Here is a 23,390-nt window from a genome sequence, read left to right as displayed (position 1 = left end):
TCTGAACAAAGTTTACACAAACAAGCACACAATTTATAGCTAACCCTTTTTGTGCCAGGGATTTTGGACAGTGTGTACAATGCTATGGGTTTCTTCAGTGCTACTCAGCACTCAAAGCATACGAAGGGTTAGTAAATACAAAGGATACTGGGGAAAAAAGTTGTTTTATTCCCTCCATGGATTCCCTTTTTCTCATGCCTTCAGAACTTCCAATGAGTCACTTTATGACTTATATCATGACATTAGCACACCAGTCAAAGTTCAGGCTATTAATTCTACTGAGCTTTTTGCTACAAAAAAATATTATAATGTTCTCAAGATTTCTCTTCAGCTTTTGGTTTGAATAGCATTTACGAATAGTTATGAAACTTAACCAACATACAGTTGATGTATGACACACAACAGGATGACAATGTCAAAAAAACAAACAAAAACAAAAATGTCTACACACATTTGCTCAGAATGTTGTCTTGACAGATTATAATCCAATTTAACATCATTCTTCCCTTCACACAACTAAACATACAGCTGCAATAGTGTGGATTACTGATTGTTATATATTCAAATCTTCTATATATATGATTTTATAACAATTATTCTTTGCACCCAAGAAATTAGCCTGCATACTGCCCGACTTACGGATAAGAAATGCATGCATGCTGGATTCTAAGTATTGAAATGAATTCTACTGAAACAAATTAATTAATTAGATCAACTGCGGTATTGCACTTTGTATCTTACTTTTAATATTTAAAAGATGACAACTCAGTGCAAAGAACCAGATAGTGGATGTTAATAATTCCTCTGCGCTAAAAACATTAGCGTACTGAGGGGACTTGTGAAGATTTTAAATAAAGTATGAAACCCTACCCAAATAGATATGCAACAAAAATGATGTCAAATACAGTAAACACAAGTTAGAGACTTCTAGAATGGGACAAGTAGTCTTTAGCAAATTGCAAACATGAAAGTTTTGTGGTGGTATCCATAGATAGATTGGTATTTTGATATGGCAATGGTATGAGACACACTCTGAATTAATTTCTGAATTGGACCTTTGGGACCCCAAAACTTCAGATACGATATATGTGCCAACTTGTGAAGATGTTGGGCTGATAAAACTTTCACAGCCTTGTGTCATGAATGTTCACTTCTAGGAACTTTTCTGTAAATGAAATAGGGTCTGTACAGGGTGTGTAGAATAAAAGTTGGTTAAGTTCAATTGCAATCTCTCATATGCCTGCATGCATAATCACTGTTGTGTGAAATGAAAAAATGCAACTTTTGTTGAGAAAAAAACATGATAAATGTATGATTTCTTGCAAAACGTGCTAGATGACATCACTAAAGAACTTTCAGAGTCAGCTGATATATCTTGACAATTGTCAATGTCTTCACATAAGTTAAACTTTCACTAACAGATATACAAATGACCTAAATAATGCATACCAATGTGTCAAAATCATAATCATTGATCCCACTTCATAAGTCTGTGATGATTAGGAGGTTTGATCTTTTTATTTTTTTTCTTTTCTTTTTAAAAAACCAAAGCAGATTCATAACCTTTCTCCACTCAGGTGGTGAGTTTTCATTCCAAACATGCTCTGTGCTATGTGACCACGAGTCAAATCAAAGTGATGACATAATAGCAGGCAAGCTGTCAATTTGAGGAAAATAACAGACCCTTTTAGATAAACCGTTGAGGACGAGTCCCGAGTACACTCGGCCAAGTATCTATGGGAAATGCGCTGTGTAGCAAAATCAGCCCGTCCTCAATGGGTTAAAGATGATTGGTGGGTGATGTGAAGAATGATGGAGAAAGGTCATGACCTTGTGAAAGATCAGTACGTTGCACTGTTCACAATCATATAAGGTACATTTGTAGCTTGTACAATCTAATGCTCTGAAATACAAAAGTAAATCTGCCACATTGTACCAGAATTTTTTTTTTTCCAAATCACTGCACATTCCTGTCACCAAGGCATATGATCATAATATCCGTTTATCAAGAGTTTTCTTGAAAGACAAAGCCAATCATTGTTTCAAACACAAATATGTAAAAGGTCACCCATGCTAGGTCATCATACATTTGCAATATTGGTTTGTACAGTATGTGTCATAAATATTCAGTATCACAAGAAGTTCTTCACAGCTAAAGAGGAGAAAAATGTCTGCTGTGATTTGCAATATGCTACCTATGACATGCATCTGCTTTAATACAGAGATACAGCTAGAATTTCAGAGTTAGAACCTATTTCATTCCTGGGATCAAGGGGTATTTCATCACACACTTCATAATTTTACACATATCCTTGTCTGTTATCAAAGAATGACTATGACCATCTGAACCACTCTTGTTACAACTGATTACTGTAGTCGGGTGTGATGTCTTGAATTTGTTCACTTGTCGCATTGTCATGTTTTGCCTGTTTACTATCATTGTCCTTTCGGCCAAATATTGGGCTTGTCCGACTCGTTAGGAGTCTCAGTTTTTTTTTCAGTTTCTAGGAGCCGTTTTCATTTAACCCTTTGCACATGGGAAGATGGTAATCCTTGCACAAAGCCTATGGGAATACCAGCGTCTCTTAGTGAATGGGTTAAATAGATTATGTCAATGAAAACGGCAGGCAAGTTGAAGCTGATAGCCCGTGAGCTTACAAGGTTTTGATGATAGGGTTGCCAATTTGGTGTCTGGGTCACGTACGAACAAGTATGTGACAAGATAAATTGATGAGTGTGAAGACATGCATGTGCTCCTGGTCAATTTAATTCCGTTTGTCATGACAATTGTATAAGCTAATTGAATGGACTACTGCACCAAGTAGACACTTCTGTCACATGTAAATAATCTGGCAGTTTTCAAACAGAATTGTGAGTTTGTGTGCAGGATTGTTATTTGGCATGGATAGGAATGAGGAGAACCACTGTATGTAGAAGATCCTGAAAACAATAATGTGCTACTTTGACCCACAGTGTGTTTGAACTAGGCATTATATAATGAGTAATTGTTCCAGAAGTGAGCTTTACACATATTTGAATGTAGTCATCGTGATGAAACATTTTCAGCAAATGAGTGCGGTGACAACAGCACATGTAAATACTCTCGTTGGCTCTCTGTCGCTCATATTGCAAGGATAAATTACTGGCACCTTTAAATACAGAAATTGAAAATTCTAGCGTTGTGCTCAGCTGGCATTTACCCTGGAATGATGCATTACATGGTGGTGTGTCATCTGTTGTGTATCATTTTTCTTCTTCTATAAAATTGTATACTGTCAATGAAAACACCATATCAATGACTCTGTTGTGCATACCGTTTTCCAGAAAACCTCATTAAGGTTTTATCATTCCACTTGAGAAACAATCAGATTGGTGTAATTCTCACAGCTTCGAGCATCATCTTCCTATTGAGAATATGGTGGGTTTTTTCACAAAACAATACCCGGTCTTACAAAATATGTAATGCATTCAGTAAATGTTATACAAAATAAATCAACTTTAATCATTGTTTCCCTCATGGTAGCTAGTGACCGAAAAAAAGAAGAAGAGAAAAGTGTGGCTACCTTAAATAACAAAGCTCAAAGTCCAAGTCACATCACATCAAGTATTGGTGAAAACATACAAATATCTATTTAGGTATCTGTGAGGGTTTTTCCATGAATGCACTATCCACTCCCTCCTTGCTAGCAGAATTTAATAATGGCAGCGAACCAACCTCTATCTCTCAACTAGATCTCCTTCGCAGCTCAAGAAATATGGCTGGCTGTGACAAAGCACATATAATCTTGTGTCCATCTATCAGCTTCTGTGCACTGCAGTCTTTCAGCTTGTGGACGACTTTGAGCTTTCAGCACCTAGACAGCATCCAATTGCACCTTTTCCCTGAACTGTTGTTCCTTTGGCAACCATTAAAAAAAAAAAAAAAATCCATGATTCTCTGGAGTTCTTCCCATCGCCATGGATACTACGCACCACAAAGTTTTCACAGACTTCTCGGCAATTACTGTACAACCTTTTGTGAAGTTTTTGAAAGTATAGTCATCATTTCAGCGTGATGTGACCACCATCAAAGTTCAAACACACTTTACAGATAGAAGGGGAATGAGGGAGCTGTTGCTATTGGCAACCCATCCATTCGTCATGAGAAGGTGCTGAGATTTGTTGACTGTGAGATGGAGCGACTCATCCGCCGCACCAGATACGTTTTCAGCTTTCCCTTGCCTTTCACCGACACGTAGCCTCTTGTCTCACAGGTGAATCCAAGTTCCATCAGGACATTGGCAGTTTCTTCCGTCACCTAAACGCAGCAACAGAAACAAGAATAACACAAAATGGGGAATGACCAGCTCTAAAACCTGCATCTTTCATCTTGCTATTCTACAACAAACCTTCATCTCCACTTAGTGGTGTCAATACCCCACCACTGAAGGGGTGATGTGGGGCGTTTCAGTGAAGTACGCGACTTGTGAGCTGAACTTGAGGGTTACAAATCTTGACAGCTACTTTGGGGCAAAATCTCTTCAGTGTGAAAAAGATTATGACTCCACTGAGAAAGCTAAAGAGAGGCTGCAAAATCCACCAAACTTTGCAGTAGATGGCTCAGTGACCAAGAGTATCATATGCCAAATATTTGGGGATGATTACGCCTCAAAAGTTGGGAATGAGACATGAGATTGTCACTTGATTTTCCTGTAAGTGTAATGAAAGCTTACCCCATGTACTCCTCACTTTAATACCATTATGAGAATTATTAGCATTTGGCACAACATTTCAGTGAAAGTGTGACTAATGTGCAGGGGGAAGATTGTCATATACAGGGCATTCCCATTACAATGAACATGTTAAAACAAATTTTGCTCGAAGAAAGTAAAAATTAAAGAATTCAAATTGTTTTCTTTAAGATCTTTATATGCCTTATTTGTTGAGGTATCACAGAATTTCGATGCAACGAAAGAAAACTGCAGGTAACGAGGACTTCGTAATACAAGAGTCACCTGTATTTTGCTCTGCATGAAACTACCATGAAAATAAAAAAACATGAAACTGACTAGTTCCATCATTACATTTCGGTAAGGGAAAACCCATGTTAACGTGTGTTGAATTTGCAGTTGATGTATGAATCATACTGACTTCACCTGTCTGTGAAATGTAAAACATGGCAAATTAAGTCTTACTTGGGAAAACATGACGAATTACCGGAGACTGTACAAGACTCTACACTTTCATAGTCAGTTATATCTGTGAGCATAATGTTGCAGCAAAGGGTCTTTAAAAGTTTAGACTCCTTTCCCCAGGCTGCTATACACAATTCTGCCTCCATGCACGTCAAGCCAAAACTTGATCAGTTTTGCCCTTCGAAGTGCAGGCTTCTAATCTTCCACTTACCTGTATTTCACCAATGACCCCCGTTGTGTCCATGCGACTGGCGACGTTGACCGCGTTGCCCCAGATGTCATACTGAGGCTTCCTGGCCCCAATCACTCCGGCCACCACGGGACCGTGGTTGATGCCTGGTCAAGATGTGGACAACAAAAAAAAATATCACCTTGGATTGGACATGAACGAATTTACATCATCACCTTTGTACCTTTTGGCAACGTTTGGTGAAAGATAATGAAGTTTTATTACATTGATGAGTGAATGCAAGGAATGACTGAGGCATGAGTGACTCAATGACTGAATACATCGATAATTGAATGCATGAATGGGTGGATGGATGTATGAATGCATGAGTGAATCAATGAATAGAAAACAGATGAATGAACTTGATTTCAAGTCATGATTGCAGCTGGGAAATGCAGTTAACCAAACTATGTGACATACCTCAATGTATCAATATATCATTCCCTCTGTATCATTCCTTCTGTTCAAGAAAGAACTCAAACCTTTTTTGTTCCAGTAACTATGTGTTTTCTTTCAATCGTGTCTCTTTCCAAATGAAGCAATATAAAAGGAGGTCTTACCTTTCTGCACCAGGAGTGTCACTGTGTGACAGACATGGTGCATTGAAAGACTCCCATTATTATCATTATTATTACCAGCCAAATAATACAACAAATAACAGCTAATATCAATTGCAATTTGGATATAAATACAGGTTTATAGTAAATATAGAAAGCTCTTAAATTGAGGCCTGTAAATTAGACTGGAAGTGAAATCACCTCAATTTGTGAAATTCCCCCACCCCCTTCACACATTCCCCATGTTTATCATAGCCCAGGTATCGAGTCTCTTACCTATCCTGAGTTTGAAGTCATTGAAGGCCTGCTTGTTGAGTTGCTCCAACTTGTCCTGCAGGGCCATGGCGAACTCAGTCAGGACGCCCACGTAGTAGAGGGACTGCTTGGTGGTTACTCCCGTCTCGGGCTGCTTCAGGCCAGCCGCCGACATGTACGTGCTGCCGATGGTCTTTATCTTCTCCACACAGCTGTACTTTGGCTTGGATAGTAGCTGCATGGTTGTACACAAACTTGCAAAGTCAGTAATGGTTACCAGGGTACTTTACTTTACAATTTTTTTTTTTCAAGCCAAGCACAGGACGCTATCTTACCCACCACAGCCTATTGAGCCTAATATAGCATACAAATGTTGGTATTACTCAAGGGCCGCGGAACCACAACACCAATGATTTTCCAAAGGTCCTGTTCTGTCTGAGCAGGAAGGTGGTCCCTGGTTTGAGCCGAGAGGGGGGAATTTTTTATCTTGACATCCCCTGTCCTGCATCACTAGTTGGCCCCTACACTGAAAAATGTTCCTCGGCCCCTTTTATGATGATTATGCCGCTCATGTTTTCACTCATTTGCGCTTACATTCACAGAGTGATGTTGATTTCGATTTCACTTTAACAACAAACTTGTGTTAATGACTATCTGCAAGATGAGAATATCAGACAGACCACATGATCTTGCTATAATGTTTCAGAATGAAAATTACTGACAGTGTATACATACTTCCATGGTCTCATCCATTCAGGTTTTCTTTAAAACACACACACGCACGCACGCACGCACGCACGCACGCACGCACACACACACACACACACACACACACACACACACGCACACACACACATACACAAATCTGAGGGGAATTTCATCATTTACTTTTCAATACATTTGTGCAGCATTTAACCATCAAGAGAATATGATTGCATTATTTGAGAAACGACAACAAGAATAAATACAAGAAAAAACAAAAGATATGATATTCTCATGTAACTGTGAGATGAGAGGAAGCTGAAAAGATGGATATAGGAAATAAAGAAGAGACCAAAAGGTGCACAAAAGACATTGACTGAGCTTTCACTCACCTCATCAAAGTCTGCGATGATCTCATTCAGTAGTCTCAGGCATTCCAGACCCTCATTGTTCACATCTGTCTCTGTGTAAAACTCTTTGAAGTTTGGTATCGATGCAAACATGACAGCGATGAGATTATAAGACTGATGGTACAGTTCCTGGAGGGAGGATGGAAGGTTAGTGAAGATACCATGATTGATAAATGTCCAGGGCACTGGCACCTACGCCCTACAGGACTGCACTGCCCTCATGTACTTGAAACAATTGGTATAATTCTTGAGTCGTTATGGTTTGAAATGGTGGTACATGTATTGTCATTTTCACATGTAAATACCGGTACATTGTACTTGTAATCTGAAGTTTCTCCTAATCATTTTTTGTCTAAACCTACCGTTTCCTCAGCCCCTTGGCAGTCCCTATTCTTAAACAACAGTATACTGCATGTCATGATTACTTCTTCTTCTTCTTCTTCTTCTTCTTCTTCTTCTTCTTCTTCTTCTTCTTCTTCTTCTTCTTCTTCTTCTTCTTCTTCTTCTTTTTGAGGGGGGGGGGGAGTGTAGTAATTAAGTAAGAGAGCTAGAACTGACTTGTATTCCTCAACACTCATACTGGAGGAAGGCATGTGTTTAAAGATGTTTATGATAATTATACATTACAATGACTTAAATGCCCATACAAGTTGTTCCTGATTGCTTGTTTTCTGGTTCAGGCTACTCCTCTCCCCCTCCCCCTGACCAAGAAAGAGAGAAAGAAAACAGGTTATTTTCTATCTGTAATTGGTGCAAAGTTCATTCTACAATGCCAGGATGCATACTAAGTAGATATCAGATAACAGTCTGAATCACTAATTTGTTAATTGTGAAGTAAAATAAGCCTAAAATGGTAGCTAGTGAACTTCGTAAAGACTGCAGTAGGGCCTACATGTCCACCTGCTATCATGCCTACTGACAGATCAGAACCATGGTAGAGTGTACAATTAAACTAATATTGTAGGTTTTGCACATGTTTCTGGCAAGTGAGACATAATGTGAGTGTTTGAAAGGATTTAAACCTCCAACATTGGTGTATATGTGCAAGTGTGTGTGTGTGTGTGTGTGTGTTTGTGACATGTTTGTGTTACACCTTGTGTAGAGAGCTAGACATGCACAATGAACCAAGATACAATATAGAGAAATCACTTCAACCGGACAAACGTGCAATGATACTTGAACATTCTTATTACTCCGATGAACTAGCTGTCAGCTGACAAGAATCCTGAGTACTGTCAGATCAGCAGCCTCTCGGGAAAAACACACAAGCTGGCCTTTGTTGATAGGTGGCCACTACAGATAGCTTTGACTGTATTTTCTTTACTTGCTCATTAATCTTCAATAGTACATATGCAGGCTTGAGTTTTATGGATTTAGGTGGGGAAAAGAGGTATGACTGTAGAGACAGGAAAAAAAAAATCAGATTGTTTTCACACATGGCAAATGTCTTGGCAGGCAGAAAGCCAGACTTGTAAAAAGGTTTATACTGTCCAGAATTACAGGAAGATACCACTCGCAATGAAACTCACAATCTAGATTGGTACAGTAACAGACTGGTGAGTATGTAGAAGTACAAGCTAAAAAAAAAAATAGATTAATAGATGGCTGGAAGGATATACAAATGAAAGGAAGGCTACTGGGATAGGTAGTTGGATAGAAAGAGAGATAGATAGGTAGACAAATTAGACAGATAGACAGAGAGACAGACAAATAGATAGGTAGATAAATGAACAGATAGACAGACAGATAGATAGGTAAATAAATGAATGAATAAATAAATAAATAAATAAATATTATAAATAGATAGACAGACAGATAGATAGATAGACAGACAGATAGATAGTTAAATGGACAGGTAGAGGTTGCTGTTTTAAGGCAGATTCTAACATATCGACAAATGAAGAAGGTATGTACTGGATGTAACTGACACAATAGCATACTGTGGCTGTAACAATCTAATGCTCAAAGTAAAAGAGGGCAGCTGATACTGTGGCCCACAGAAGGTCTGACAAATGACACACACAAAAGGCTTAAACTATAATGTACGGAGGAAATGATATGCTGACTCTTGATAAAGTACTTTCACTGCAACATTCACACTGAATGGTAATAATTGAAGACAACTCGGAACTATCATATGAATTTGTTTTGTCCAGATAAAACATACTCATGATCAATGTCATAAGGGTAGCAATATCTGAAGATGTATCGTCCAGACTTTGCATTCTTACGTCTTCTTTACCTGACAGTGGATCAGTCATCTCAATGATATAAACATATTGACATACTTTGTCATTACAGTAAAGCTGGTAAAGTAACAAATGCAATACAAAACACACAAAGAAATAAACTCACGGGAAATATACTGAATCAAACTATTGTATAGAGTTCACACTTCAAATTCCTTAAGATTACAAACAAGTTGCAGTACAGAAGAATGACATGAATGGCTGGCTAAAAGTGAAAACTTTAACATAACAAAGTAGCACTGAAACACATGAGGAAATTGTACAAAGAATTTCTGCAAGCTCACATCCTGATTGTAACACAATGCATACTTGTGGAATGAATGACATATACTCTGACCAATCTTAAATACTTGGCTCTGCTACAGACTGATGAAAGTGAGGCAATGACCAACAGTTCTTGAATGCAATCAGGCTAAAGGAAGGTCATTTGAAAAGGTTTGAGACAGAGCTCTTTATGTACACCAAGTTTGGTAGGCTCTAATCCATCCATTTCCCCAAACCAAGTCTTCTTGTTTTAGTACTGTGTCTTTTCACTACAATTTTTTTAATCCTCATTATTGATAATTCATGAAGCAGAATAACACATCTCAGGGATTTTTTTTGTTCATTCATAATTTTATGCTTCAGTGTCAGACTTGTCAAAAGCTGCTTAAGTGTTAAACCTATGATAGGTTTGTTGCACTTTGGTAAATTTGCCTCTCTCAGAAAATGGAGAATTTTCTTTCAATTCTTTCTACTTTTCTGCAGTTTTTAATAATGAATTCAACATTTTCCATCTCATTCTTCTCTAAAATAAAAAGGCAGTGAAATTCATAGGTGCCAATGTAATGTCTACAATAAAGTGGATAATAATTCCTGCAGCAAAATTCCCTAGAGGATTTGAGGAGTAAAGATACAGCTGTATGACACAGGTACTATCATGTCATCCTATCACATCCCAGTTTGAAATCTTCTTTGTGCATTTAATAATGAGACAGATCTATGCATGCTACCAGTTGCTATTTGAGCCATTAATTACTGTGTATATCAATTGAAGGTTAGGAAGTGCATGTCTTCTGAGATGCTCAGATCAAGATTTTGCCTGGAGACATTGTCTAAACCAAGCCAGTAGAGTCTGTGTATGCATGGTCTCCTGCAAAGGGCTCTATGTGTTGTTGTGTGTGATTTTTGTTTTCTTTCTCAAATAGAACTGCCTCTTGGTTTGCAGAAATTAATAACATTCAATCTACTAGGTAAAGAACTCCCTAAAGCTTAGAAAAACACCACTTAAACCCAACTTAAGTACAGTTTTGTTGCCACATTTTTTAGTTTGTATGTACACATCGCTCTGACCAGAAAGCAAGTTAGGATAGATTGTCTTCAGAACATGTTGTATACTGTACTTTTTTACTATCATCATTTTTTTTTTTTAGCTCACTGTAAATTTTTGATAGGAAGTGATCAAATCAAGGCTTTTGGACTGATGTAATTTTGGAAGTAATGGTATATTGTATTTAGGATTCATACTTGTTTGTTTTTCTATTCATAATCATGAATTTCTGCTTGTCAAACTGACTCAGACTGGTAGGGAATGCAATCAACAGAAATCCACTTTGCTGATGGACAGAGTGCACACACCAATATTTAAAGATGGAGGGCCTTGCAATGCAACACAGGCAGGACAGCAAACAAGTAAACGACAAACAAACTAAGAACTACGCTGCTTTTATCTATAAGAATATAAAATAGAATTCTACAAATGCAAAAACACACTGTGTCTGGTGTTCAGGCAATTTACCTTTCTGGTTACTAGGTTTTGGATTATTTTCTTTTAATGCGATTTTAATCATTTCCCCCTTCAACTCACATCACCACTGCTCCCCAAAAGTCCTGTTTTCCACACAGACAGATCCTGTGTAGGGTCGGTCAAATACTGCTTCGGGCAACGGAGGGGGAATGAGAACAAGAAAATTACGAAATATGGTTCAGATGAACAGACTTTAAAAGTGAAAGTTTACAATGTATGTGCAATGTTGATCCATGCATACAATTTGCATAGTTAGAAATTTTGATATCATGGCAGTACAGATGACAAATGTTGAACAGTTTACCACTTTTTGCAGAATGCACACTGGACAGTGCCTGGTTTGAGATGAGGCAGCTTGATCATTGTGTTGCTTATGCACATAGAGGGCTCACTCCAGCACAAAAAAAAAAAATTGTGTGGGGATGGGGGCAGGAGGTTAAAAACAGGGATGGGGTTTGGGGTCGGCACTGGAGCTTGATCTGATGCACTGATGCAACCTTTTTCTGGTGCCCCTCTAGGGTATGTTATTAGTTCATTTCAAATCTCTTTCAGAGTCTCTAGGAAAAATTTGCCTTCTTTGCCTATAAAGGAATGATTAAAAAACAGAATGCGAGCATGATGATGTTGATGTATCAGATTTACTCTGTTTGGGTTTGGGGGAAAAGGGCTACCTCAGGACCTAATTTTGTGTCAGTACGCATCTAAGAATGATTCCCGACATGTTTGGTTTAAACTCATTAGCGAAGTTTGATTTTTTGTTTGTTTGTTTTAAGTAGAAGATAAAAATGCGAAACATTCCCGGGCAACCAACAACTGATGATAGCCGACACACAACAGATGACTGATGATTGAAGACATATACTGATTTTAAAAAAGAAAGAAAAAAAAAAAACCAAACTATCCACATGAAAACTCACTTGAGCTCTTAGCTCACGCAAGCTATGAAGTGACAACACCCAAAACTTGCATATCCATATCAAATGACCATGTGAATGTGCCTACGTATTTCCTTGGGGGGAAAAACACTCAACCCTATAGCTCCAAGCCACACTATCTGTATGCATGTAGTAAAAGGCAGCATATGCTAATTGATAACCCAATTAAAACTTGATATGACATGCATCTGTTTGTTTGTTTGTTTGTTTTTTCCATGTGTGTAATGCCCATGCCAGAGTGTTACATACTGTATATGTTTTGGGAGATCACATACTACTGAAGAGCATCTTCAAATCTGCTCACTATATGAAACACCTCTCCTGTCACAAACTGACCACCCAGAACCAAAGTATCTACCCCTCATGCTGATATAGACTGGGTAATTGACAATTTCTTTAACCCGTTGAGGACGAGTCATGAGTATACTCGGGCAAGTGTCTATGGGAAATGTGTGTTGAAGTAAAATCAAACCGTCCTCAACGGGTTAAGTGCCTATGATTAACTTGTTGAAGATGAGTCAAAGAATACTCTCGCAGGTGTCCATGGGAAATGTGTGTAATAGCAAAATCAGTCCGTCAAGTTGTCGAGGTCACTGCTCATGTGTACAATATCTCACAATTTTTCTCTGTTGCCGTAATTTTGCACTTTGCAATCAGAGTGATGACAAGCTCTTACATCAGATTGGTTTATCTTATGTTTTTTGTTTTTGCAGAAGATACAGTAAATGGGCATTTTCCTTTAACATAATTTACCATTTGAGTGCCTAACATGAGTGCTTTAAAATAGTTCCAAAATGTGAGTTAGGGATAGAAACAAAAACTCTTACAATTTGGATCAGTAAAATCAATGTTACATATTGATAAATATACAGAATGTGAACAATAGTTATAATAAGAATGTTTCCATACTAAACTGTCTACAGTTACGGTTTATTGAGAAAGATACTGATATTTCCTTATATTTTAGGCTTTATTACAAAAATTTTATATGATGGGATGTTTTGTGGTATTGTACAACAGATCTACACATATGCATGATATGTAACATCTTGAACATTTTTTACATCACTGCTCCCGAAGGTTAACAGGATACCAAATTGATGTGAGGTGGAGGGGGATGAAAAGGTGGTTTTGGGCGGGACAGATACTCACATCGCTCTTCATCCTCTGCTTGACAAAGTGCTGGGCCACGTGGCTGGGCAGCATGTTTTCCAGGAGGACCTTATTTAGGGATTCCATGGTCTCCACCTCCTCCCGCTCCACACGGTACTTCATCTGCCACAGGAACCCCAGCCGGGCCGTGTACTCAATCTGAATTCAGAACGGGAAGGAAACGGCAAAACAAAATGGAAACAGGGTCAGCACTCCCACCTTGATTTCAAACTTTGATTTTGAATGTTGAATGTTGAATACAGATAAATGGTGCTATATAAATGTTGGTCATCATCATCATTACAATCATCATTTTTTTAAAAAAATAAACCATACATCATAATTTCAACAAAATTTTACCGTAAGTGATGACTAAAGCAAAAAAACAAAAACACCAAATTTATGATTTATTTTCAAATGTTATAATTTTTCTTGGAGTCAAAATATTTTTGAAGTTTAAGTCAGAAATTGTCTTTAGGCCTGTAAATTTCCTGTAGTTACCATTTTCTCATATAAACATAACTATTAGACTAATTACAACCTCTTCTACTCATTGACAAGAGAAACTGTATTAAATTTGTCCCGAGATCAGTTATGCATGTACATACAATCATACCATAAAAACTATGGATATCTCTCATTTGATATCTTTTGCATCTAAGTCCACAGTTACTATACAGTGTGGATCAAATGTCAATTTTGCTGCTACTCAGCATCCCAATACCATCCCATTACTAATGTATGACATACTCTTCTGTCTATGAGGAGCAGCATAACTACCAGCAGTACCAGTTGGACAGTAACAAGGGCCCTGGTTGGAATGTAGTGATAGTATCTGTGAACAAGAAAAAGGAGGGAAAAAATAGAAGAGCCAGGCAATATTAGTCAAAACTTCACAATGCAGTTGCAATACTTAAATTTCCACTATCTGAAAATTAACAACGCACATACATAATAAATTTTGTTTTTTTCTTCCAAACTACTAGCTTGTAGAACTATGAATCAAAACAATCAGATCTAAGCTTCTTGTCTTGTCTTGTAAATTCACTATCAAAAAGTCAGATTTCCAGTGGTAAAGAAAAAACAATGTCAATGCAATCAGTTATATGTTTCTTCTCTCATCTTGTGAATTTCATTAAAAAAAATAAGATAATCACTGTCAAATAAAAACAATTCCAGTGCCATGTTTCAGAGCAAAGCTTTACGGTCAGAATAATCAAATGTGACAAATATTCATATTTGTCTTACTGTCCAATAATAATTTCTAAGGTACTCCTCCAGATGTGCAGAGTAGTGTCACCAATCCTATTTTTCATACATATCTATACACTTATACTTCAAAAGACCAGTTCTTCACACTAAGCCTGCAGTTTCTCAATAATATTACAACATCGTCCGGTGTTGACTTAAGTGTATACCGGTGTCAAACGCTGTCGCTCTCCATGACTCACTTGAATGGGTAGCATTCATTAACGTCAGCACAGTCAAACACCGTCAAGTGGGTGTAGTGTAACACCAGGCAATTGACCGCCAGTCCGGTGAGCAAAATGAACGCCTTGACACTGAAACCAATCTGGAGAAAGAGGAGACAAGTCTGCAGGGCCAGCATGCTGCAGAGTGGATACACCTGTCAAGGCGAAAAATAACAACTCCAAATTATAGTATATGCATCATAATTTACATTCATTTTCTAACTTGATCAACACAACAAGAAAATGAGAAACATAACGATATAGTAGCAGACACAGCCTGGATGGCCTTACTCAGTTGCGTACTGCTCAACAACAACAACGACGACGACAATGATAACAACAACAACAACAACAAAAACAGTATCAGTGCATTAACTGATTTTCCCTCTGAAATGAGAATGTGAAATATACAATGTTGATGTACTGGAAATGGAGGGATGGGCATACTCAATGTGTCCACAGGGCACAACTAACCTTCTGTGGTGTCCAGAAAAAAGTCACAGCAAATGTAACAATGATATAGTACAAGGTAAACAGAGGTATACGAGCAACATCAAACTAACAATTACATTTTCTCTACCAATGGAGACAAAGAAAAATGAAACAACACAACAGTGTGAGAAAAGGAGTAACATATCTTGTCTTTTTTCTTTTCCCCCTCCCCCTCCCCAAACAAAACTATAGTTCAACCCAGCTCTGGTACTTGGACAGAATCATGAAAACAACATTGTTATAAGTGTGACAACTCTTACAGTGGTTGCCATTGACCCAGTAACCCTCCCCCCCCCCCCCCGACCCCCCAGACACATACACACACCACAAGCGGATCCAGAGGGGGGCGCCGGGGTATGCTCCCCCCCCCCCCATTTTTTCTTAAAACAAAAGAAATTAAAAAAAAATGAAAGGGGGAGCGGGTGCTCCCCTTTCATTTTTGAAGAAACCATCTTTGGCAGCTGATTGTAGTGGGAGCAGAAAATTGGCTGAAGCCTTTTTTTTTTTTTTTGCTTGTCAGCCAATGAAACCCGGAAGTGGCACAAGAAAAAAAAAGATGTGTGCACTGAAGCGTGTTTTTTCTTCTTCTTTTTTTTGCTTGTCAGCTGACAAAATCTGGAAGTAGCACCAGAAACATTTTTGGAAATATTTTCGGAATTCCCCCCCCCCTTTCAGAATTCCTGGATCCGCCCCTGCACACAAACATTCCAGCACGATAAAGGGTGAGTCAGCAGGCTTGATGAACAGATCTGTGACTTCAAAGCCCTCTGTTGCTAACAGGTAGCATTCTGACCAATTACAATTTTTCCCATTTACCCTAGCGGGTTTATAGGGGCAGCCAAGTTTGACAAGTTATCTATCATGCGAAATCTGAATCTCCTCTTTCATGATCTGCCCTTAAAATAGAGACCTTATTGGTTCTTTACTACTACTACTACTACTACTACTACTACTAAAATTGCATTTATAGATTGCATGACACTTTATACGGGTGTTTCTAAGCGCACTGGTGCTATTTATACAAGAAAACTAGTAAATGCAATAACATGAGGACAATTAAAAAACAAAATAACAATAACATAAAGAAAACAAATACATATGTGATACAATAAACAATAACTAACTGTGTGCACCTCCAGAAAAAAAAAAACTGTTTAAAAGTTGCATTTTGAGAAGAATTGTAAATGATTCAATAGATGAGGCATTCTGAATATGAAGAGGGAGTTTATTCAGAAGGGTGGGGGCAATTAAGAGAAGGTGCGGTCACCATAACAGGTTTGTATGTGGGCCATGAAGTAATTGGATAGAGGAAGATGAACGGAGGGGTCTGACAGATGAGGTGGAATGAAGGAAGACTAGGTTTGAAGATTTGAGAAAAATAAGAGGTCTCACATATAAGACATGAACTCACAGAGGGCAAAGTGCAGATGGGCGTGTCTCCTTGTCCTCCACCGGTGGAGATGTTGGGAGTGGGCGTGGCACTGGAGATGCCCAGTCCAACAGACTGTTCGTAGACACTCTTGTCTACGTAAGGCTCCGTCCTATTGGCTGAACAGGCTGGGACAGTCTTGCATTCTACCTGAAAGCAAAGCAAGAAACAAGCGTGTGTTGGTGTCAAGGTTATTAACTCGAGAACACCAACGGGATCTTGAAGCATACGAAACATGACATGAAAACATGGACAAACACAGCAAAGAAAGCAGACACTGCAATGGTTCATTCATACTTCAGACTTATCAATAAAGAATTTATGCAGCACCTGATACAATGTAGGTAAAAAATAACCACTTTGGAAATTATTTTGATTAACTATACTTTGTTCCACAACTAGTATTCATGGGTTGATTCTTAGTTGTCTTGGTCTTCAACAGCTTTGTGAAATTTTGTTTATTTTCGTCACAACCCCCCACACACACACATTTTATGGGATTTGCTTTTATGGAGCAGTTAGCCATGCAATGCAAATTTCCACACAAATTCTGTTCGAGTGACTTTGAGCAATGCACACAACGATGACAGCCGAGCTGTGTCAAAAATGCTGATTTTCTAATTGAGCAGAATCCCTCGAGCAGCAGTAAAATTCAAACAACTCCATAGGGTGGGGAAAATATTTTGGAAAGAGAAACACCATCACAAATTGTGACCAGGCAGCATGGATGGGGAAAGGGTATCTCTTGGTTTAAAAAAAAAAAAATCACTCAAAATAGAACAGATCTATTTAGACATTGTCTGCAGATACCCAAGACCACACATGACATACCAAGTTAATGAATGATATGACGAGGAGCGTTGCCATGGCGATGCTTGCCATCAGTCTTCGGAGCCACCACCTGTTCTGGATGAGTCTCACCAGCCACTTCATGGAGAGCTTGGCGTGGCACTGAAGGGACAGAAACAAAGTATAAAATCCCTCACTGCCATCAACAACCTGCATTTTTGTCTGTGGAAAATGTCATTGGAGTTTTGAAGTGGGTGGGTATGATAGGGTTAAGCACACACAAAAAGGTTGCCTAATAGAGGAGTTCATTTCTAACAGCCCTTCACGTGGTTGCCTATGTACATTGCTGCGCTATGGTAGTTGCTAAACACTTTTTTTTTTCACAGTGAGTTCTAACAAACTATGAAATAAACTCTCTGGCCAATGATTTTCTTTTTAACCCGTTGAGGACGGTTTGATTTTGCTACAACACGCATTTCCCATAGACGCTTGCCCGAGTATACTCGGGACTCGTCCTCAACGGGTTAAGCTTACTCATACAATGAGATGCATTACAAAATAGATATATACCCTTATGATATCCATGGTAACATCTCCTATAAAATTTATCATGCTATCAGCATTGCAGAAGCTTTGCCAGGAAATTTGCCTTTTCAGCATTTGGTTGTGTTTTTTCCTGTTGTTGTTTTTTTTTTACCTGTTGCCACTGGTAACCTCCTGGGTGGAGTACAAAGTGTACATTGATTTCAGAGTGTGGAAGGGAATGGGGTAAACACACATATGGTCTTTTACACACTGTTACACACTGTTTGCAAGCCCCGAATTAGGTTTCTTGTCACAAAAATGGCATCAGTATACTGTATACGCCGAATATTTCGCGAGGTTTTTATTTTCACGAATTTTGTGAGTCGGGTGCTATTCATGAAATTATAGACATGCGAAAATATTGACTCTGATCCCGATGGGGATGTGACGTATGCATGTACATTTCTCCACTCAGTACAGGACTCCGCGATGGTGAATTTAACCACTTGCAAAATCGTCGGGAATTCCTGATTAGCGAAAATTTAGACTCGCGAAATATATGGCGTGTACAGTATACGAATGCAACTCTACGATGCAAACTGGCAATGTTCAGTGTGTGCAGCTTGTAGGCCCTATAGTTTTGAAATAGAAAACATCCATAGACTTCAATGACTGGCTCAGAGACAGTCCGGATGGCAACACCATTGAAACTCCAAGAAAATAAAGAAGTTTTACATCTCTCATCTTAGTGAATCAAGATGAAATGCCAATGAGTAAAAAGATGCAAGATACAATTATTGTACGTATGTCAGTAGCGACCTCATATATCAATTACACCATCCCACTCTTCTAATCAGTGATTTTCCTTTCAAGGTCTCCTCCCTCCCTTGATCCTTCCCTCCATCTCAATCCTCCTCCTTTCTCACCTTCATGTATTCGGCCATGGCGATGAGGATGAGGAATAGGAGGAGGAGACAGGAGACGCTGAAGACGGCGAACAGTAGAGGGCGCTTTGGCTGGGTGAGCAGTTGCGAGATGACGAGGCAGGCGAAGACAACGAAGACACAGACCAGGTAGTACTTGAAGGAGGCATCATGGAGGAGCATGAACTAATTTAATTTTTTTTAAGAAAAAAAAAAATGGGGCACAAAAAATATTACAGTTATAACATATATCATATATGCAACCAACACTAACAATTCAAATTCATGAAATTCTTCAGTCGAGATGTTTTCATTGCAACTGATTGATGATTTACGTTGATGCAGGGCAATTTGCCAATCAGTTGCAACACTAACAATGCTATTTTTGTGATAAATGGAAGAAAGATGTCACACCCAGAAGAAACACTTTGGATTATGCAAAGTTGATATTACATGTAGGTCCTACTTTAATTGTATCCATGTTTTGTTGAAGCTTATGTGATTCAAAATTCCTTAAAATATTATGTACTCATGTAAGCATTATGTACATTATTTTGTATTACTCTATATGGAAGTGAAATCAATTGAATAGTATTCTAATGAGAAGGTCTCAGGATTCCAGGACAGGTAATCATAACTTCAATTCCTGCCAAGTACAAACACCTGTGCTTCAACATCCATTTTGACCTCGGAAGTGAAAACAGGTGCCCAATAATGCTGGGATAGTGGTAACAATAATGGCAGGCCTTAACATCATTACTATAGTCATTATCATAACAACATCAGGATCACTATCATTACAACATCATTATCTTTATTATCATAATTAAAGGGTGTATACAGTTCTGGTTGAGGTGAGGATTTAGCTTTTAATGTTTTGCAAGGTATTCAAAAACCACTTTATGAGATGTCAAAGAGCATGCAATTTTAAGGGGTATCAAAAGTTTATTTGATGAAAATCAGTTTTGAAATGGCTGAGATATCCAAAAACAAGGTGAAACAAAGAGATCCTAATAAAAGGTGTGGCCTGTCGTCTTTTATTTTTATCACTTTTTTGGATATCTCAGCCATTTGAAAACCAATTTTCATCAAATAAACGTTGAATCCTTCTTAAAATTACATGCTCTTTCATATTTCATAAGTCGTTTCTCATTATCTCACTTAGGAACGTTCAAAACAGAATCCCCACTTCAACCAGTACTGTACAGTCCCTTTAAACCACCATTGTATACATCATAATCATCATTTTTGTCATCATCATTACTGCTATCAACATCGTAATTGTACAAAGGTCTCTCAAGGCCATTTCAAACAAAATGATCATAGCAAAGTTTAAGATTGATCAATAAAGGAGAAAAAAAAACAGAATTTTGGACTAAAACAATCTATTGGAATGACATTCCTGTTTACACAAACCACAAATGGTATGAGTCACTGTGATCAAATCACACAATTTTCAGTCTGAACTCAAAGGTTTCAGCAGCAGAATTTTGTGTCACGATTCTGGGAAAAGAGTTTTACCAAATGATGGGCAGGGTAGGTAGGCAGACAAAAGTTTAATGCCTATATAAAGAGGTGTGCTCAGGAGGTGGTACCTCACCTTTCGTTCATAGTTTGACTCTCGGAAGAACATGGTTCCTCTATGAATGTCTTCTGAGCGGGACCATGGCCTGTAAATGCAAGCAAACATGTGTTCAATATTCATTTTATAATATGTCATGTACACAGGGTCGTTGCAGAATGATGAAAGCAAAAACACTACTGTCCAATTCTGTCTGTCCCTATGAAGTCTGGCCCATTAGCAGAACTGAAGAGTTACTTGTTAATCCTTGAAATGAGTTGTGTGATGAAAATTTTTTACTGTGTTGTCTTCATTATTATAAATTTCAAATGAGAATAGACTGTTACATAGCATAGCAACACGAAATTAAAACAACTGATTATATATAAGTATTTGTAATCACATGATTACAATAATCTATCTGAAAATATGTAAAAGAGCATATCCAAAATTTGAACATTTTCTTCCTATAGTATCAAAACAGCTTACAAAAAATATATTGGAAATTTATATCTAGGTAATTTCTGGTCAAGTTTTGGAACTATAATGACAGTCATCCAAGGGTGAAATATAACAGGAATTGTGAGCTGATATCTCCCTGTTCAGTATTTTACAGTACAAACATATTCACACAAGAAGTACTCTGTACACCGTTCCCATTAGACTCACAGCTACATTGACCACCCATCTATGACAAACAGATAAAAAATTTTCTAGTTATCTGATCTCAACAAAAATTCAGTATGATTTCACTCTTTCTTATGAAAACCAGGATTGAATGGCTTCATCTATTTTTTTTTTAATTTATTCATTTTTTTTTAAAATTTTTTTATTTTTTTTAATTTTTTTTTTTTTGGGGGGGGGGTCGGCAGGGGACTAGTTCTTTAAGTACTATCAAGCATTCACTTCATTTAAACATTACTTGACTAAGAAACACAAAATAAAACACATATCACACACATATAAATATACAAATCAATAAATTCACCGGAAAGGTATGCTCCAGAAACATTTTACAAACTAAATATCTAGAAACTACCATCAATCTGTTCAATGTGGACATAAAGGAACAACGCTAAGGAAAAACAGAATATATATATAAAAAACTTTCATACAATGAAGAGAAAAGCACACTGGGAATATAGGCACATTAATGGTTTTAGATCATGATGTTAAGTATAACACAATCTCCCTATCCTAGCAATGAATACTTTTATGACATTGGGGAGTCAGCTAATTCAAAAGCAATTGCTTCAAAAGTCGATTGACGCATCCATCATCTAATTTTGCGTCACGCAACAGTGTAACCCGGACCCTGCGGACGTGTTTGTCACATACATTTGAGCTGCAATGTTTTTATTACACAAGGGGGCCATCATAACATCCACAGAAAATCAGCCTCATCAAAACTTACTTCTGAGAATTGATGGCCTCTATGGCTTCCAGCATACGCTCATTAACTCTCTTGTCAAACATGACTGACTGACGATGTATTCTGAAGAGCAAGGGAGAAAAGAGAGGGCAAGATACTTGTATAACCTTTCTCAGAACTGATTAGAGCTCTACACATATGTACAGACGTCTTTCAATTGTTAACACTGCCAATAAATTCAGCATTAGGTTTGTTCCCTCCCTGCATAACAGCCATTTCTTGGGGGAATCACTAAGACGGGACTTGGCTATATCTTGCGGCATGGACAAATGAGTGGGTGAATGGATGATTGAACTGATAAAAGAATAAATAAATGGAAGAATGAATGAATGTGTACATGAAAGAGTGGATGGATAGATGGATGAATGGATGGAAGAATGGAAAGGTAGATGAATGAATAAATGAATGAACGAATAAATAAACAAATGAATGTATGAATGAATGAATGAATGAATGAAAGAAAGAAAGAAAGAAAGAAAGAATGAATGAATGAATGAATGGTTAAATGAATGAATGAATGAATGAATGAATGAATGAATGAATAAATGAATGAATGAATGTATGCATGGATGGATAAATGGATGGATGGATGAATGAATGAATCAATGACAAAAGGACTAATAACACAAAAGTTCCCTTGTCACTCCAAGTACAATGTAATGTAGGAATAATTACTTGGCAGCATCTATGACTGTGGGTGATGTACAATGTATATTGGTTCATGGAGGTTCATTGCAATTAACAAAGATGCGAGCATCTCCCTTGGTACGATGAGATAAAGGGATGATTGACATCCATCCTGGCTGCACTTTACTTGTGTGTCAGCCCATTCAGGGTCGATGAGCACGGAAATCATTTGTTAGATAGGTTCTATGAATCATTCCATTAATGTCAGAAAAAAATGAACGTTCTCTTTTTCAGCGGAAGGGAATGGTCCTATTGTATTCCTAATGATGTTTTCACTGTGGAGCAGTCACTAAAGCAGAACTCCACTTGTTTGTCTTGTTGAAGTTGACTCTTACACAGATATTACAGTCAAGCAAATAGAATGATGGAACAGATCATGGAAATCACTTGAATAAGAAGTGGGGTCACACTTCTAAAAGAACGGCAGTGTTTACATACTCTGCATGTGTTAGTATTTATATTTAACAAATCTTTGCAATGTACGTTTATGTTGGCCGAAAAAAAAAATGCAGAAATCAAAATTAAATCAATTCTAATCAAAACTACGAACAATTGACACCGGCATTCGTTGCACTGTGAAGACAAAACTTTTCATCATTTTACTTTCGCTAATATTGGCTCCTCAACGAAA

General features: G+C 37.8%; 1 protein-coding gene across 1 annotated transcript in view; it reads right to left on the bottom strand.

Annotated features, from left to right (window-relative positions):
- Nucleotides 1-3,564: 3,564 nt before the first annotated feature.
- Nucleotides 3,565-23,390, bottom strand: part of LOC139728376 (adenylate cyclase type 2-like) — a gene marked incomplete at its 5' end in the record, with an annotated part of 57,257 nt that continues 37,431 nt past the window's right edge. The window contains 13 exons of the mRNA XM_071639319.1: nt 3,565-4,297; nt 5,386-5,510; nt 6,237-6,450; nt 7,310-7,456; nt 11,423-11,488; nt 13,450-13,608; nt 14,200-14,284; nt 14,901-15,076; nt 16,825-16,992; nt 17,674-17,793; nt 19,083-19,265; nt 20,680-20,749; nt 22,055-22,135. Coding sequence (XP_071495420.1) covers nt 4,139-4,297; nt 5,386-5,510; nt 6,237-6,450; nt 7,310-7,456; nt 11,423-11,488; nt 13,450-13,608; nt 14,200-14,284; nt 14,901-15,076; nt 16,825-16,992; nt 17,674-17,793; nt 19,083-19,265; nt 20,680-20,749; nt 22,055-22,135 — 1,753 coding nt within the window. The remainder of the gene's footprint in view (nt 4,298-5,385; nt 5,511-6,236; nt 6,451-7,309; nt 7,457-11,422; nt 11,489-13,449; nt 13,609-14,199; nt 14,285-14,900; nt 15,077-16,824; nt 16,993-17,673; nt 17,794-19,082; nt 19,266-20,679; nt 20,750-22,054; nt 22,136-23,390) is intronic.

The sequence above is a fragment of the Diadema antillarum genome, unplaced genomic scaffold (genome assembly GCF_040938485.1).
Source record: "Diadema antillarum isolate AM-2024a unplaced genomic scaffold, OU_Dant_1.0 seq00000177_RagTag, whole genome shotgun sequence".
In the NCBI taxonomy this organism is placed as follows: Eukaryota; Metazoa; Echinodermata; class Echinoidea; order Diadematoida; family Diadematidae; genus Diadema; species Diadema antillarum.
The sequence above is the reverse complement of the archived record's forward strand: the minus strand, read 5'-3'. Positions and strand labels throughout refer to the sequence as shown.